The sequence below is a fragment of the Rhincodon typus genome, chromosome 34 (assembly GCF_021869965.1).
Source record: "Rhincodon typus isolate 14 chromosome 34, sRhiTyp1.1, whole genome shotgun sequence".
Classification (NCBI taxonomy): Eukaryota; Metazoa; Chordata; class Chondrichthyes; order Orectolobiformes; family Rhincodontidae; genus Rhincodon; species Rhincodon typus.
In genome coordinates this window covers 14,202,041-14,220,458 of record NC_063365.1, presented here as the reverse complement: position 1 = coordinate 14,220,458, position 18,418 = coordinate 14,202,041, and the positions used below count along the sequence as shown (strand labels likewise).

The window sequence follows — 18,418 nt, the reverse complement described above, 5'->3', positions numbered from 1 at the left end:
TCACCAGCACAGAAGGCAGTCTAGGACAAACATTTTATGATTTAAAGAAGGAGTTGGATATAGCACCTTTGGCTAAAAGGATCAAAGAAAATGGGGAAAAGCAGGAACTGGTTATTGAGTTGAATGATCAGTCATTCATTGAAATCCATCTATTTCTTTCTTAATTATGTTGTAACTCAGCCTCCACCTCACTATGTGGTCGAGAATTCTGCAGCATTACCACCCTCTGAGTGAAGACGTTTCTCCTCCTATCTAATCTATAGCCTACTTAGAGACCATCATCCTTGTTTTGCCCTCGTCCCAGTTCTGTCAGTCTGTCCAGCCTACTAGAATTTTAATGAGATCTCCTCTCATTTTTCTAAACTCCAGTGAATACTGGCTCAGTCAACCCGATCTCTCTCTTCATATAACAAACCTACTATTCCAGGAAGCATGGTGATGAAACTTTGCTGAACTTCCTCTATGGTAAGTATATATTTTAAGTAAGGAGACCAAAACTACACACAATACTGTGGGTGAGGTCTCACCAATGCCCTTTAGAGTTGCAGCAAAACATCCTTACTCCTGTACTCCCTTGTAATGAAAAGCCAACAAATCATATACTTTTCTAACTGCTTGCGGCATCAGCACACTTGCTTCCAGTGAATAGTGTACAAAGTGGGACCCAGGTGTTTCCTACTGCATCTGTGATGTATTTGCTCAATCTCAAAACTTGTCTAATCCATCTTGAAACCTCTTTATTTCTTCCTAATTTTGTCCTAGTTGGCAATTTGGGAAATATGGAAGCTCATGTCATGAAAAAGGCCTGTATCCCCTTTTCGCCTATTCGTTCTTGAACTCACTGATTTTCCTCTTGAAAGCCTGCACTAACCTCTGCTACATCTCAAAGGTATTTTCTTATGGGGATAAAATGACCCTGGTACAAGCTTTTCTGAATTTTAGCTGTGAAAAGAAATAGCAAATACCAGTTGCAACAAAGTACTCTGAGTCTCTGAGACTCGATCTAAAATATAAACGTTAAAAGGCCTTTTGCGTGTTAATGGTGATCTGACACAACTGGTGAAATTAAAGCAGAGACTCTAAGGACCCCACAACGTTGCTTCATTGAACACAAATACAACAATTTTAATTTGAGAAAAAATACAAAATGAAACCATGTACAATATATGTACAAACTCTTTTTGTACAAGACAAAATATTATCACCAGATATCATATATGACAGAGCCAGGTAGATTGGGTCTGAGCACCATCATATTATCTCCTCTAATTACTTAGCAGAAAAAAAAATGCAAACTAAAAACAAAAGTTAAGAGAAAAAGGTCACTCCCTGTAAGAATTCTCCATCTTCATAGTTGATGATGAAGAGGTGACAGCAAAGAGAAAGAACAACAGGGAGTGACAAAACAAAAACTGATAGAAATAAAAGTGCGTAAATGCAGAACAGAAAACATGCTAAAATATTGAAAATGTGCATTTTTCAGTAAGAGTAGTAAAGTTAGTTTTTTTTGTTGTTATGTAGTCATCCACTGAATTCCCAGACTCTGGCATCATGAAAGAGTCGAACTGAATGGAAGGTGCTGAAGCGCAAATCCTTAAAACAGGCTAGCAAGTTCTCCTTGTTAACAATCCAATTAATATTAATATATTTTATTCACAATTGTTTCACTCTACTTCCTACAAAATATAACAACAAAGTAATCACAATTCAAAAATCACTCCAGAACATAGTGTTGTTGGGTAGCGATATGGATGTGTTCAGTGCTGCAGCTGGAGAACAGACATTAAAGCTGAGATAGTCTTAGCTAAAGTCAGAGTCTATAACTGATGGAACTGACACAGCAGGGCATGCAGAAACAATAGGATTGCCTGCCATGTATCTTTTCCTGACGTGAGTTTGCAGTAGGCCTGGTCCAGCATTCTTTCCGTTTTGTTTGTTTCTATTCCCTCTGACCTCATGATGCTGGACAAGATGGCTTTCGATACTACAAGGGAGGTGGGGTGGGGTGGGGTGGGGTGGGGTGGAGTGGGGGGGAGTGGGGGGGTGGGTGTGGGTCACACCAGGAACCAAAACTGAACTTCTGGAATCAATAAGAGCTGCTTGAAACAATGTGTGTAGGCTTGCTTCAGACAACTCTGCATTAATATTTCCTACCTTGCTGAGTTAACATCGTCTCTTTATCCTCCCAGGATCGACTGCAAAGAATGATCTTCTATCTCTCTGGCATGTGTTAACTACTTTGAAGTACATCAATTTTTTTTCTTTTAAAACAAGCTTAAGGATGGAGAGAATGAACAGTGTTCAGGAGAAAAAAAAAGAGCCCTTGGCTTGCAGTGTTCTCTGTCCTAGAAGACCTTGTAAGGTTTACTTTCATCTTAGCAGAAAAAATAAATCAGAACAGGATCATGAAAAGATGGCAACGTTGTAATGTGGAACAATCTTTAATACAGGACTTGGTCTACGCCCTATCTCAACACAAGGATAGATAACAGCATATATTCTGATAGCGCTAACATGCTAGTTATCAGGCAACATTGGAAGCCTCATCTGCTGCTGCTAGAAGTGTACGGTTTTTTTAAAAACTGTTTTTGTTGAGGGATTGGGTGCATTGAACTGATATTTTGTGACCTTCATCCTCCACAGGGGAAACAAAAGAGGAACAAAATAAGAGTCTGGTCACAAACAGAAGGTAAGCGAAGCTACAAAATTGAAGATGGTAGATATTGCATTTATAAAATAATACATTTTTAAACATAAATGGCCATAATATTCAGTCTGTGTCGATTGTCTTCAAGTCATCAGCAAAATAATCCAATAAAACCTGTGATTCCATGCTGGACAAGCAGAAAACTGTCAAGGGCAGACTATTACTTCTTCTTGGTGGTGTAGAGTCCATGATCCTTCACCTGTCTGTGATAGAACACAAAGATCAATGGAGCGTCAAAGCCAGCATCCTGCCAAAGGAGCTTTACAAAGTCTCTCCTTCAGACCGAAGTTCATACAGGCATCAACATTCATCTTCTACCTCTCTGATGGGTGGGATCAAACTGCTGGTAGATTTGTACTGATTGATTTGATTAGCCATGTGAGTGCTCATTGGTTTGATCTGAATGTTCCTAGGGAAGGTGTTATCAGTTTCATCTGTAAACCATTTCTTTTCTGGAAACAGCAGGAACGACCCAGAGAAGAGTGAGAGAAAGAGAGAAACAAACATTGTGGTTAGTTTTGTGGGCTGGAAAAAAAAATTGTTAACGCTGTTGCATGTTTGACAGATTGTAAAATTGGAATTCATGACATGTTACCTCCTCCACTGTGGTTCTGACTGATTAAGTGGTTTAAATTATTCCATGTGACAGAATGATAAAGTTACAATCTGTTCTGACATGATCTACAGGTTGCCAGCATTCTGCAGTGTCCATCCACATTCATCTTCACGTCAAGCAGACATTTTTTTTTGTAGTTGTAATTCAATGGAACTTTTAAAGTAATCAGAACACCTGAATTATTGATAGGGTTTTTATGTGCAGGGTTCCCAGTGGACTAGAGTTAGAGAGACAAGAGTGAAAAAAAGCTTCTTTTTTCTAGGATTAGAATGCAGTCTCCCCTAAACTGATTCAATTGCTTTGAAACTATAAGAATATGACTCAGAGGGATTGTAAATGCAAAATAAAATCAAAGCAACAAAAGAATGACTACATTTCATTTTGACAGCTTTTGTAAAAACCAATAAAAGTATGAAGTCTTGTTTGATATTGTGAGATCATTCAATTTTACAGGCAAATTTCTTTTCTCCTCCTTTTACTCCATCATGCCTCTATGTGCCCTCTGTTACTAGGCCTAACAGGCAGTGTGGATTTTATATACTTTCCCAGACCCACAGTGAGGGCTGTGTCGTGCCTTGTTCATCTATTATGCTATCCAGCTTGTGAATGAGACAGTTTGTGTCCATGTCAGCTTTTTCACCACCTCAGAGACGCAATACTTAACTATTCCACAGTCTGTCATTTGCTAAACGCTGATGTGATTCACTCAACTGAAGCAAGAAAGTTGAAATGACAAGCTATGTTCACACTTGGGTACATAGTTTCCTGGTCAAGCATTCAACCATTTGGGGTCCTAGATGATTGTGCACAGACATTTGTAAAACATCCAAGTCTATCACAAATTGAGAATGTTATTTGAACAGGACTAAACCTTCAGACTGGTGTCAACAAACAGGTAGTAGAATTCAGGAGCTCCCTAGCTATCTTTAACCTAGTTCACCCAACCAGAACAAGGCAACTTAGGGTCACAATCCTGTTTCACTTGAACCCAGATATTTCACTTCTGATTGTTGCTGTATTAACTAGCTGTTACCAAACTCATTTCAAATCGGTTGAGAATATAGATAGAATTGGTTCAGACATGTTGTGACGCAGTGTCTGAGGCAGGTGGGACTTGGACCTTCTGAGGTAGTGGCACTATCACTGTGCCACAAGAACCCATTTTTTCTACTAATTCTTCTTCCCTGTCCGGGGATATTATACATGAGCACGTGATGTGGAGGTGCTAGTGTTGGACTGGGGTGGACAAAGTCAGAAGTCACATGACACCAGGTTATAATCCAACAGTTTTATTTAAAATCACAAGCTTCTTCGTCAGGTGAAGTAAATTTTAACCCTGGCCCTGGCTCAGAGGTAGGGACACTACCACAACACCATAAGAGCCCCCAGAGACCTTTTTAATAATAGGACCAAATATATGCTTCAATAACCAACGGAAAGTTAAATGTTGGGGCGTAAAACCATCACTTGACTTGAATTCAACCTGTTACCATTAGTTGAAATGACCCCATGACCGTTCAACAATGCAGTTAAACCAACTCTTGAATATTTCCTGCAAGAGACATGTGGTTGCTAAGTGAAAATTAAGCCCCTCATAAGATCTTGTGAAAGAACTCTCAGTCCTCAGGACTCCTTACCCTACAGGTAATTTGATTGATGGTTAAAGCCCAGAGGAGGAACTGGGAGGCCATTTTCCCTGAATGGGGCGTGTTATTTGCACACACAGGACTAGAAGAGGATGATGTTGTCACTTATGTCATTTCCTTCATTGATATGATGACCGCTAGGAGCTTTTAGAAACTTTTTTGTCATGCATTTTCAGATGCAATAATATTGTTTTTGCAAACTGCTCTAACCTGATGGAAATTAGTTTAAATTTGTAAAAGGCAATGCAACTCATGACTTTATGTACTAAATCTCTTTTTTTTTTGAAAAAAACCCTTCACTTTTGATTCAGGAGTCAGTGAGACCACTGCACATAATAACAGCTTGGCATGGCATCATCCCATTTCGCACAGGTACAGTAGCAAATATATTTTGTCTTTTAAAGTATATTCTAAAAGCTCATCATATCAGAAGCAGAATCAGTTACATTTAAAACTGAAGAGTTTATTCATTTCCCACTCGATATTGGTTGTCTGGCAAAGCAGGATTTGGTTGGACTGTGATATTGTGAATATCTGACGTATGATCCACCTTCACCTCAAGCTGATGTAGGCAATTTCTCTTGAAGCCCCTTATTCTTGCTCAGACAGTTGAAAGATTACAGAGCTATGTATTTACATGTTCTTTTGAAGAACATGTAAAGTGATTTTAAAGTGATTAAATAAAGCAATTTCTTTCATGAATCCAAGTCCAATAGATGATTACATTTCCCAAAGATAACACTGTCATAAAATGATTTTTTTTGTCTTGGAGCGAAACATAGTTTCTTAGCCAGTACAGATTGTCAATGGTTGTTGCGGAATTGATGTGCTGTCAATAGTTACAAGCAAATTTAATCAATACCCTGTCATTTCCACAAAGTCGGAAAGGTACTGCTGGGTTGGTGGTGCAAGGTAAACAAAAACATCTACCACCACCTTATTTCTCTTTATCGATTACCAGCCTCTGGGGAATCTTATAAGGTGTTTTGTCAGAAACTATGAAGATTGAGGAAGCACATGATCTATGAATTTAATATGCTAAGAGGAAAACTATGCTTAGATGTACACTGTGACTATCTCAAATGAACTTAAAGGATTACAAGGAATTCTCTACAACACCACTGACCCCTGGCCTTTACCTGAATAGGCTTTAGGAAAAAAATCAGCTCAGCTGAGCCAGCTAATCTCTTTCTTTTTTAAAAGAAATTTGCTGGAGAAGTAGCTGTTTGCAAAAGATTAATGGCTGTATGTATAGGTTGTGAAATTATTTTATCCTCCCCAGGCCACCATTTTTGTTTTATTTTATTGTAAAGCACGGTACAAGTAGAGGAAAACCCAGTGTTGAAGGTTGATGGATGAAAGTATATTTATCCAAATATAGATTGAAATACAGGTTGAAAACCTGTATTGTTGTCAACTTCTGCTACCTTACTTTTGTGAGGGTCTTTTTCCAAGTGTCTGCACTGTTTCAGAGCAATATGGAATTACTTCAATATTCTGGGCAAGTGGTACTGATGAACGTGACCCGACTGAGCTACTGAGCCTGTTCTTGCAATTGGTAAAGAAATGGAACCTATGGACGTGAGTGGACTTCCATAGAATCCATACAGTGTGGAAACAGGCCCTTCGGCCCAACAAGTCCACACCAACCCTCACAGCATCCCACCCAGATCCATTCCCCTGTAACCCACCTAATCTGCACACCCTTGAAAATTATGGGCAATTTCCCATGGCCAATCCACCTAGCCTGCACACTTTTGGAATGTGGGAGGAAACCGGAGCACCCGAAGAAAACCCACACAAACGCTGGGAGGGCGTGTAAACTCCACACAGACAGTCACCGGAGGCTGGAATCGAACATGGGACCCTGGCACTATGAGGTAGCAGTGCTAACCACTGTGCTGCCCTTCTGTTCCTTATGTGGGGCTATTGGGCTTTTACCCCATTTCGCTCAGCGAGGCAACACAGACAGGCAAAAATGCTTGTTGAAATGTGCTGTCAGTTGCTGTTTGGAAATCTATTCCATTTATAGTGGGCTAGCAGTGTAGCACTACTGGTATAAAGTACAGGATACAGTAGGTATATGAACAGAGAGTCTGCCATGAGTTGAAATTGCAAACATGGATTTTATATTTGTGTTGCTGCTGATAAGGAATTTGAATATGTTTTGTATGGGCATTTAGATACATTTGTGGAACTTGTAAAAACCATTAGTTTCGTTATTTATTTTGAACCAAAGGTTGAAACACCAAGTGGGACTAGAACAGGGATTGGTCCCCACGACAGGTGGTGACAGGCTGGAAGCTTAAGACCTGGCAATTCAATAGTTCAGACATTATGAGATCTTTGGAAATATTTTCCAAAGTAATAAACTACTCAGCAAGAAGTGCGTAAAATTAGAAGAATGTTTTGAGAATTTTTTTTTTTACTGATTTTTATACCGGGTTATTGTCATTCAACCAATGAGAGCATTAGACAGAACCCCTTCAGGAAGTGAACCAAATATGTGAATCCTCTTAAATGCAATATGAGTCATGGATCCAGAAATGTGTTCTAATCAGAAAGGTTCTTTGTCAATTCTTTCAAACTTGGTGATAAATTACGATCTAATTAGAATCAAAATCCACTTTTTAAGAAATGGCAAATTCCTTCAGACTGTGCAGAAAATAAGGAATTGGGTAGATTTCAGGAAGATCGTCACATAGTGTACAGTCTTAATGGGCAGAGAAAGCTGGCTTTGTGTCTGTGAAAGCATAAGGTCTATTCCAATCTGAATAAGCAGAATCATTGTCGAAAATTCTGCTGAGTGTAGACAAAGAGTTGGACTAAAACAGAAAATGCTGGTGAAACGCAGCAGGTCTGGCAGCATCTAAGAAAGCACAGTTAACATTTTAAGTCCAGTGACCCTTCATCAGAACTGATCGCAGCCAGGATAAGGTGGTTTTAATGCTGGGGTAGGTGTAGGGGGAGAGGTGAGTGGATAAGTGAGACTGAGCCCAGCGAGAGATATGAAAGGGGTAGGCAGATGTGGGGATTATTAATAGGAGGCCAAGACTGAGGGAAGCCGAATAAGTGATAATGAAACCTGAGAGTAGGACAAAGTGAGTAGGCTGTGCTGAAAGCAACACATGTCATGACGGGCCCAAGGTTTGAAGGTGAGTAAAAAGAACATGGAAGGACAGAAATAGGCTCTAAAATCGATGTTGAGTCCTAGAGGCTGCAGGGTCCCCACATGGAAGATGAGATCTTGTTCTTTGAGCTTGGGTTGAGGCTTGCTGGAACACTGCAGCAGGCCCGTGACAGAAGTGTCAGTGTGGGAACATGGTGGTGTGTTGAAGTGGCAGGCAACTGCAAGTTCGGGGTCATTTTTACAACAGAGGTAGGCGTTCTGCAAAGTGGTCACCAGTCTGCATCTTGACTCCCCAGTGTAGAGGAGACCATGTTGTGAGAGGCAAATACAATAAACTAGATTGAGCAAAGTGCAGGTAAATTGTTGCTTTACCTGGAAGGTATGTCTGGGGCCTTGGATGGTGAGGAGGGCGGAGGTAAATGGACAAGAGTTCCACCTTCTGAGATTGCGTGGGAAGGTGCCATGGGGATGTGGGGAGGTGTCAGGAATGGAGGAGGAATAGACCAGGGTCTCCCTGACCGAACGGTCCCTGCGGATTGCCGACAAAGGAGGGGCGGGGGAGTGTGTGTCTGGTTGTGGCATCCTGTTGAAAGTGACTGAACTAGTGGCTTACAATCTTTTTGGATGTGGAGGCTGGTGGGATGGTAAGTGAGGACCAGAGGGACCCTGTCAGTGTGGGAGGGAAGAGAAGGCGTGAGTGTAGAAGTGCAGGAGATGGGTTGGACACGGCCAAGGGCCCTGTCAATCTGTCTTTGTTTTATTACAGGAAAGTAGGGCTGATCAGCTGAGCATGTTACAGACAGAACTGCATTAACAGAGTGCACCAGGCTTTCCGGACGGTTTTCGTCAGCATACTACAATAAAGGGATAGGAACCATCGGGTTTGGTATGCAGGGAGCGCAAGTAAAAGGACTTCCAAGTTATAGGGTTGAATTTTTTGTGGATGATGGTTTCACATTTCCCCATAGTCCTTCAGCTCAATTTCAGACAACAGAGGAAACACAAGGCAACTTTCAGGCCTCAGTAATCAAGCAGAAAATTATAAACAGATAAATAGGAATCTACAGGGTTCTTAAATAACCTGAGGATTAATAATTTACCACCAATTCCATAACATTTCCATTTCTTCGCATCATAGCCATTTGCAGAAAATGACAAAGTAGAAACAAGCAGGAAACAATTTGAGTGATTGTTTTTTTACACAACAGTTGTGACAGTAAAATGCTCTTGTCGCATCACTTCCAATCAATATAGTACATTGATGTGAAGAATTCTATGTAAAATTGGTTCATTAGAATTACGATTCTATAATAATTTCTTGACAATGACTCAATGTGCCTCCTCTTAGCAAAGAACTGTACAACTGTTAGACTATTTTTAATGACTGCAGGTTTCAAAGATTGCTGTTATGTTTATAAGTTGCCTGCAAGTGTTTTTTTTTAAAGTCGAGATTACCACAATAACCGAAGGGTGATGATGCTACTGAAAGCCATGGAAGGATGTGTTTGAGATAATGTAATGCTCCAGGCAATACTTGCCCATCATTGTGAGAAGAACAAGTGACCAAACTGATGGTCCCACTCACTGAATGTAGCAGATTCATATTGTAAGGGAGAGTATATATAAAGGGATAGATGAAAAAAACCTTCTGAGAAAATTACATGTGATTGGAATTATTTGTTTACAGGTTTAAATTTCCTGGTTACATTGTGAGTAGAATTGTGGAAGTATAAGTAGCACACAAAACAACAAAAATACCAATCTTGGCTATTTGTTAATAGGGCAGTGGGCATCGCTGACCAGACCAGTATTGATTGCCAGGAGAACATGATGTGAGCAGTCTTCTTAAACTGCTGCAGTCCTTGGGGTGTAGGGACACCCATAGCGCTGTTAGGAACAGGGTTTCTGGATTTTGACCCAGCGACAGTGAAAGGAATGGTGGTATGGTTCCAAATCTGGATGGTCTGAGCCTTGGATGGGAACTTGCTGTTGGTGGTATTCTGATGCAGGTTGTCATTATCTTTCAAATTGGCATGGGTTTGGAAAGTGCTGTCAAAGGAACCAATGCTGAGTTATGGCAGGGCACCTCGTAAATGGTACACACTGGTACCATGTACGTCGGTTGTGAAGGGAAAGATGGTGGGAGGAGTCTTGGTGAGCACTATGTATTGAGATGAGCTGAAAAGCAGGAGTTATTTCTGCTTGTGGGAAAGGTTGGCTTTTTTATATCATTACATTCTTCTCAGCTCATTATATTTGCACGCATGGGTGAAATGTCAAGTTTTTTTGGCAGAATGTTTTGGAGCTGGCCATAGCTTCTGGATGCCAACATCCAGGTACCATCTTTAAAAGACACCTAGACAGCACTTCATTCTCTACAACCCATCAACTCCTGCTCATCACTGCCACCCATCCCTAGAGAGATCAGAGACCAGGCAAAAAGTAGCACCACGCTTTAATGATGTCTCTCTACAGATTCTGTTGAAGGATAACCCAGAGTGAAGTTCTTTTCCCTACGGATGATAACAAGAGGCCATTGTGACTGATGTAGGTGCATGAACAGAGGTAACAGCAGAGGTCAGCGCCTGTGGGCAACTCAAAAGAATCTGGTTCCATTAGGTGCACGACCTATAGCTCAGGCCAAGATCGAAAAGAGGTGAAGATTACACAAAATGAATAAAGTAGCAATTAATTGAAAGCAAACTTTGATTTTTTTTAGCCCATTGATGTACGCGAGTCCTTAAAGTAGTGAGATATTCCACAGATCTGGGTTCTACAAAGCAACAAGATAGTGTGGGGCACAGTGTGAAGATTCTTGATCACAAACAGCAAGGAAACAGTGATGCCCCTGTCAGTCTATATGGAAGATTAAAGGAAAATGCAGAGGTTCAGCGAAACTACTGATGCTGAAAATAGAGACAAAGTTGTATTCAAAAGCAATCTTCCTGATGATATTTTCGTACTTTTCTGTCCAGGAATGTGAAAGAGAGCATGGAGGCTTCTCTGGAGAAATGTGAGCCATTTTCAAATCTTGGACTCATAATTTGCAAAAAAAAACAGACCGTTGATTGCAAGCACTCCTGAGAGAGAAGGAAAAACTGCCATTGAAAAAGGTAAAAAAAACGCAAGATCCTCCGAGAGTAATCAAAGGGCAAGGAGATCTTTCCCAATATAGAGAGAGTGATATACTCTGTGGAAATGCTTTCAGAAAGAAGTCATTGAATGCAGAAAAAGTAAAAGGGCAGAGTATGTTCAGTGGTGATCAGCAGGAATTTGTACAGACAGTTAAAGCTGTGAATCAGTTTAAAAAAAAACCTAAAGATGGCCCACCTAACCACATCACCAATTTTAATTGATCTGGAAGTTGAAAGATCCAGATCCTTTTAAAGGTATTGGAGATGATCATGGCAATGAAAGATATACTGATACCACTGAAATCCAACAGCAGGGTCCGAGAGGCATATCAGTAATTTTTCTAGTAATCATTTGTCTATGCACAAATGATATGAGTTGCCAATGAAAACTTGTGTTTAAATGTATTGTATAATAGAAATTAAGGGGAGATGACAGGATCTTTATTAAAACTCAAATGACAGGAGAAAGTGACCTGCTAGGCTCAGCTTTTCCTTTAGAATTTTGTACAATGTAAAATAGCAATACCTCTGTCCTTGGGTATGTGATCTCAATACCTATATTCAGATATGCATGTGTACTTTTACATTTCTGTCTGTATGATGATAAGATGTGAAACTGAATTTGCGAACAATTATTGATAACTAAGAGGTCTTTATATATACATTTGCTTAAATACAAATTGTAATGTATATTTGCTTTTTAAAAATATTTACTAATATTACTGCATTTGGTTACAAAACTGTCACAATAGCCAACCAGCAATTCTAGGAAATATATTCAGCTCCCTTGCCTCCAGTAACTCCCTGGCAATCTGAGCATCAGCCAGACTGTTTGGTGTTATATTTAACCGTGGGATGAGCCTCCGGCTACAGTTGTGTTATCACTAAGAGCCCTTTGCCAACTTCACAATATCCCCTGACTCGGTCTTGCCTCAGCTCAGAAGAAAATCCTCCTGGTTTGATGACCTAGGGAATTGACCATTCCCGCACACTCCTGGCTGACCTCCCACATTCTATCTATTACCAGTTTGCAGGATGATAGTCCAGCTTATGCCTCACAGTAGAGGTTCCATACTACTAGAAGCCAGAAGACATGTCAGTACAGTATTGCGTTTTTATCCCAAACATCCCCCTTTTCATACAATAAAAGCATCAAAACACTTTGGATGCATTATCATTTACACAGTGTTAGCAAGTTACATATTACGCAGCCAACTGTTCTCATGCATTGGCAGTTCATTATTCTCTTCAGTGTCTGTAGGTGCACGCCACACATAGAGCTGAAGCTTTAGTTTGTTTTGGCTAGGACCAATTCACGTCAAGTCTGATGGAGTCAGACCAAGCAGAACAGTTCTGAGGAAGGGTCACCCGACCTGAAATGTTAATTCTGTTTTTCCCTTCACAGATGCTGCCAGACCCGCTGAGCTTTACCAGTAACTTCTGTTTTTGTTCCTGATTTACAGCATCCGCAGTTCTTTCAGTTTTTATCAAGCAGGATTCTTACCATATCTTATCAAACTCGCTGCATTACTTGGAGTTTCTGCCTCTTACAGAGAGTATCATGTCCAATTATCAGCCTATCTTACCACACACTGTTCCCACATTAACTCAGCACTAACAGGGTAAGCCAGGATTCACTGGCAACCCTTGTGCCTGCATTATCTTTAAAAGGTTATGTGTACCTGCACAAAGACTGTCAGTACAGAGCTGTCCTGCACATTTGCCCCAGACAGGGGGACATTAGGAACCTACAGGTCCGGCAGGACTTCTCCTTCCCCAGGCCCAGCAACGGGGGCCGTGACAGCAGACCATGCCAGCCTGGTCTGACACTACCACCTGGGTTAATGCATACTCAGCCACGTGGAGCAATGCCTAGCATCATAGGAACAAGCTCAACATCCTTCTCCACTCTGCCAGCTTTAGTGCCAAAGCCTATAAAATAATGCCTGACATTCAGTCAATCTCTGCACCCATCTGCCACCAAGGTTCATGCTCCACTGCTTTCATTATTGCCTGCAACATCATCTCTCACTTGCTGTCACCCATCCTAATCCCGAACACCACTAAACCTTACATACCCTCTGTGCTGTCTACTTACACGCTCCAGGCACCTCCCCACTCCACATAGAGTCCTGTGTTCCTCTTGACCCTCGATGAAGTATTACAAAAAAGCAAGAAACTGGATGCAATTTTCTCAAAATCATTGCCTTTCGATGCTATGGAGAAAGAAAAGTTAGCCAAATCTGGTAGGTTTATAAACCTGCTCATCTTCTTTGTAAGAAGAATCGAAAGTTGATTGTTCAATAAATTTAGTTTGACAGCTTAAATTTTCTCCACTGCATGACAAAATAAAAATCCCTTTGCTTTCCTCCTTCCCACCTTAGAGAAACATGAGAGTACCATTAATGGCTTGCACCGTCACACTACAGAGCACGTAAGATTCTATCCTGAGAAGAAAATAAAATTGAATTAGCCAATTCTCTCTCTTGTACAAAGAACATTGTGGTCAGTCAGCCACAATACTGCTACATTGTTCACTGCCCTTTCCTTCAGACATTAAAGAGGAACTTAACACTTCATTACTTCTGCAGTATTCACAAACCTATGTCACTAAGCGCAGGAAAAATGCTGATGGAGTCCTGAAGGACTGTCCTTGACATCACTACTCCCAAACATCACTGTCATTTTGTCTCTTTCAAGCAAAGACAATGGCCAGACAATTTTTCTCAATTATTTCATTTGCATAACACCCTAAATAGAAAAAAATCAGGAACAGCACAGTGGCCCAGGGGTTAGTGCTGTTACCTCACAGCACCAGAGACCAAGGTTCAATTCTGGCCTTGGATGACTGTTTTGTAGAGTTTGCACATTCTCTGTATCTATGTAGGTTTCCTCCCACAGTCTAAAGATGCACACCTTAGGTGGATTGGCCATGTTAAATTGCCCCATAGTGTCCAGAGATGTGCAGGTTAGGTGGATTGGCCATGGTAAATGCAGGGTTATGAGGAAAGGGGGCAGGGGTGCTGGGTCTGGATGGGATGTTCTTTGGTGGGTTGGCGCAGACTCGATGGTCCAAATGGCCTCTCTGGACTGTATTCTAAGACAAAAAATGCAACTGGATCGTCCTTACTGCATTAGGTTTGCCTCCAAGTCCTGTCACACTGCAGTGTGGCTTCATCATTTACATCTTATCATTTCAGCATGGGCACTGCCATCATGAGTTGCTTGATTTTAATGAAAGCTGCTAAGTGCCGATATCCTTGACAATCAATTGGCAAAATGTCTCACACTCTGACAACAAACTGGGCAAAAATTTTGATGAACAGTTGACTAATCCAACAAATTGTTGAACTGCTTTGTCACTTGTTGGCCACTGTGTTACTATTACATCTGTCTTTTTGGAATCTGAGCAAAGACTTGTGATACATGACTTATGTACTTTGGATAACTTTAATTGCAATCATTTCGGTTTCCATTTCAGTTTCAGGTTCATCTGGCAAGCACTGTCAAGCAGCTGTACTAGAATTACATCACGGTCAGCAAAGGTTTCATCTATTGTGTCTCCACATCCATATATGAACAGGTCATCCACAATTGCTTCCATTCTAGGAAACTCTCAAACTATCTCGTGATACCTGCATCGATACTCATCTGGAGCTATGGAAATTCCTGGCAGCATGCACAACCACCTGCATCTCTTCATTGACATTCAGAACGCAGTTATAACACTGTTTTCATTTACCTTCACTTACCAGTAGCCATCCTTCACAGCTGGCATAGTAAAGATTAATGCCTTCTCAAATTGTGGCAAAATTCCTTTAATGATTGAAAAGATCTCCTCGTCCCGTTTCAGAGTTGTATACAGATTCTCAGCTTCCCAGGTTGTTTCACTGCTAGCATGATGCTAAACCATTCTCTTGGAGTTGTAACTTCCCTGAATATTCCCTTCTTTTAGGTACATTCAGTGTCTTGCTTGTTGCAAACAGCTGAAGGGGTATGTTTAATATGATCTGCCATTCACTGGGATATATGGCTTACACTCTTAGTGTCACAGGCACTGAAATTCATAAACTGCATTACTCATTTGTGTGATAGGCAGAATGAGTTTCTGGCTTCACGGCAGCATTCAGTTATTGGTCACTCGTGATGCTACTGCACAGTAGAAGCTTGAAAAAGGTACCATCACCCGCTGCTTAAAGCTTTGAGATACCTTATCCTGCCAGTGAAATCTGTGGTAGGCTGGCTACTTTTCAGCACTGAAACTGATAGCTTTAGGCCCATGTGTGATTTTGCAGAATATATACTGAGAAGTCAGGCAGCCATTATCCTGAAGGATGGCTTTTATGAGCCCTATTTCAGACTCAACCTATTTAAATAAAGTATGGCATATACCAATCATTAATTGGTACATTGTCCTTTACCAATCAGAGTCCACTTGTCAACCAATCAACAATCTTCTTTCATACAGTGCAATTGTTGTTTTCCCTTACTTTGGCGTTTCTTGCAAATTGTCAACACCTTGGAAAAACATGTCAATTTCCAGCAGGACTCAAGTTCTGTATTGTGAAACGATGATTTGTAAGGATATCATTGTACTCCTCTAGGATCAACTCCGTGGTCAATAATGCCATATGCTGGAAATCTCTATTGAAATGTTGAGTGTTACCAGCCGAAGCTTTAAACTTGCACCAGGTCAGATGAGTGGCTTTTGCTTACCATCCAAGACAAGGAACTGCAGATTTTCATTCTAATCATTGCATTAGCTTCTTGAGAATAAACTGTTCGTGTAGCACAAGTATGGTACCATCACATAGCCTCAACTTTAGTTTTGAGGGCTTCATTTGTGGATCACCATATTGAGATCTCTGAAGGTCATGATTTTGCATGACACACTGATGTCTGTCTGACACTTCATGTTAAAAACTTGACATACTTCTTCTGTAGTCATCATTGCAGCCGTTGTCATCTATCGACCTGACTGAACCAATTTGTTTTACGTTGTGAAGTGATTTGTCAAAACCTTTGGCTGATATCTCTCACATAGCCATTTGTCCCAGCTTCTTTCTAGCCAAGCACTTGTGCACAAAATGATTTAGCTTCTTGCAATGAGAATATGCTTTCTGTACTCTGGACATGCTTTCTTTATCTTTGTGTGATGTCCTTTCAAGTATTTGCTTCCTGCCTTTTTCCCTGACCTTTTGCTCTTTTTGGTGTGTAATGTCTATTGACCTAATGCAAACCTTAGTTTGGTCTATCATGAAGGTGCTTTAGCTTCAGCACATCTGCAATAGCGATTGTTTTCCTGAAAATATGTTCTATTCTCTCAGTAGACAGGCTCTCAACGTAGGATCTCTTATACCTACTACAATCTTGTTTATAATTGGATTGTCTGTTACCCTAATGCACAGGTTACTGAGAGGAGTGTTAATGTTATCACAGATTGATCAATGAGCTTTTTTTTCTGCCTTTGGCCCTCATATTAAATAAGCACCATGCATAAGTTATGTTTGCTTGAGGGCCAAGGTGTGCTTTCAAGATCTTTAAAACTTCTGCCTTTTTTTTGGTTTATTCCACAGAGAGATTTAGAATAGAAATACACTTTGTAACAGTCACTCTCCAATAGTGATAAAACTGTAGCTATTTTTAGCTGCTCTGTTTTATTAGTTAAATCTGCTGTAATTGAGCAGAAAAACAGCCAATTCTGGTTCAAGTCACCTTTCATTTTGACGGTGTCAGGACAGGAACATTGTAGCCCTGTACTTTCAGCTCTGGTCTTCTTTGTTTATTTTCTGTGGTCTCTTATTGCTTTTAGTTGTTTTCAACAATTCTGGATTATGTTCCTCTTTTAGTAGCAGTGCTTCTATACAGCTTTTCCACACTCCATATAAGCTTGACCTTAACATTGTGTTATGAGATCATGGGACAATAATCTAGCTCATTGTGTATTTATTAAAGTTGCTGTAACATGGATGACAACAGTGAGTGCCTTAGGGTGATAGGCACATGATTATTGGAAGCCAGGAGGCACATTATTAGTATGGCATTTCTATCTCAAATACTACCCTCTGTCAACTTGAGGTCAACCAAAACTCTACCGTGGTATCCTTACTCATCTAAGTCCTGTTGCCATTTCATCCTTATATTCGCTGCCCAATAAAAGTTCACAGTTAAGCAACACCTTCATTTATTTTAAAATCCTCACTTTTTTTGATTTCAAATCTCTCCATAACCTTGCTGCATCCTTACTTCAAGTTTGTGGTACTGAGGAAATTACAATTTAACTTTCACTACTTTCAGTTGCCAAAGACCAAAGATCTGGAAATACTTCTCCGAACCTCCTTAACTATCTACACCTCTTTCCTCCTTTAAAATGTTCCTTAAAACCTTCCTCTTTGAAAAAGCGTTTGGCTATCTACCCTAACATCACCTCACATGGCTGAGCATCAAATATGAGACTCCCTTGTGATATTTTACTGTATTAAAGGTCCTACTTTCAAGAGATTGTTTGTGCGGCAGGAGATCTAACAACTGAACCACTGGATAATTCACTTGGGAAGAATACAAAAGTTGAAAGTTATTTTTAGCAACTTTAAGACTTGTACCACTGGCTTTGCAGAGGTTGAACCTTTGAGAGACTATGGACTGACAACCATTATTTAACTAAGCTGTAGTTTGGAATAACTGGAGTACAAAATATTCCTGCACAATGAGAAATAACATTGACATGTACATTCTTGCTTCTCTGATGAAAATAGAGGAGTTTGTTTAAGCAAAAACAATAGAACAAATCCATAGAGTGGTTACGCAACTGAAACATGTGCTGGCTTTCTGCAATAGCGGTTGAGCTGATTCTGCCTCTTCTGTCATATCTTCATAGTCCCGCAAATGGTTTCCTTTCAGGTGCTTAACTAAATCCCATTGAAAGCTATGATACAATGCATTCCAGATCATAACCATTGTATTTAAAAAAAGGCTTTCCTCATGTCACAGAGCAGCAAGAATCAGTCTGGTTGGCTGAAAAATAGTGATGAATAAGACTGGCTTCATTTACAGCATGTATTTGGCTGAGGTTTTTTTTTAAGGGACCAATAGAAAACAGTGATCAGAAACACCCAGACACACTTTATGAGTTAGAATTGGGAATGAGCAGCCATTGGTTAAATGGGTTACTTTCTTTAAAAGAAG

At 40.4% G+C, this 18,418-nt stretch overlaps 1 protein-coding gene and 1 long non-coding RNA gene across 3 annotated transcripts in view; one reads left to right on the top strand and one right to left on the bottom strand.

Annotated features, from left to right (window-relative positions):
- Positions 1-2,052: 2,052 nt before the first annotated feature.
- LOC109914705 (calcium-activated potassium channel subunit alpha-1-like) overlaps positions 2,053-18,418 on the bottom strand; it is a 100,520-nt gene continuing 84,154 nt past the window's right edge. Inside the window, exon 9 of one of the 2 annotated variants that reach the window (XM_048616441.1) lies at positions 2,053-3,159. In XM_048616441.1, coding sequence (XP_048472398.1) covers positions 3,138-3,159 — 22 coding nt within the window. In that variant the 3' untranslated portion in view covers positions 2,053-3,137. The remainder of the gene's footprint in view (positions 3,160-18,418) is intronic. The other variant, XM_048616440.1, reaches the window with a different exon arrangement.
- LOC125486886 lies at positions 2,641-15,171 on the top strand. Its single transcript, XR_007265504.1, has 4 exons — positions 2,641-2,689; positions 5,281-5,341; positions 11,075-11,212; positions 14,715-15,171. It is a non-coding gene; the product is annotated as an uncharacterized LOC125486886 (long non-coding RNA).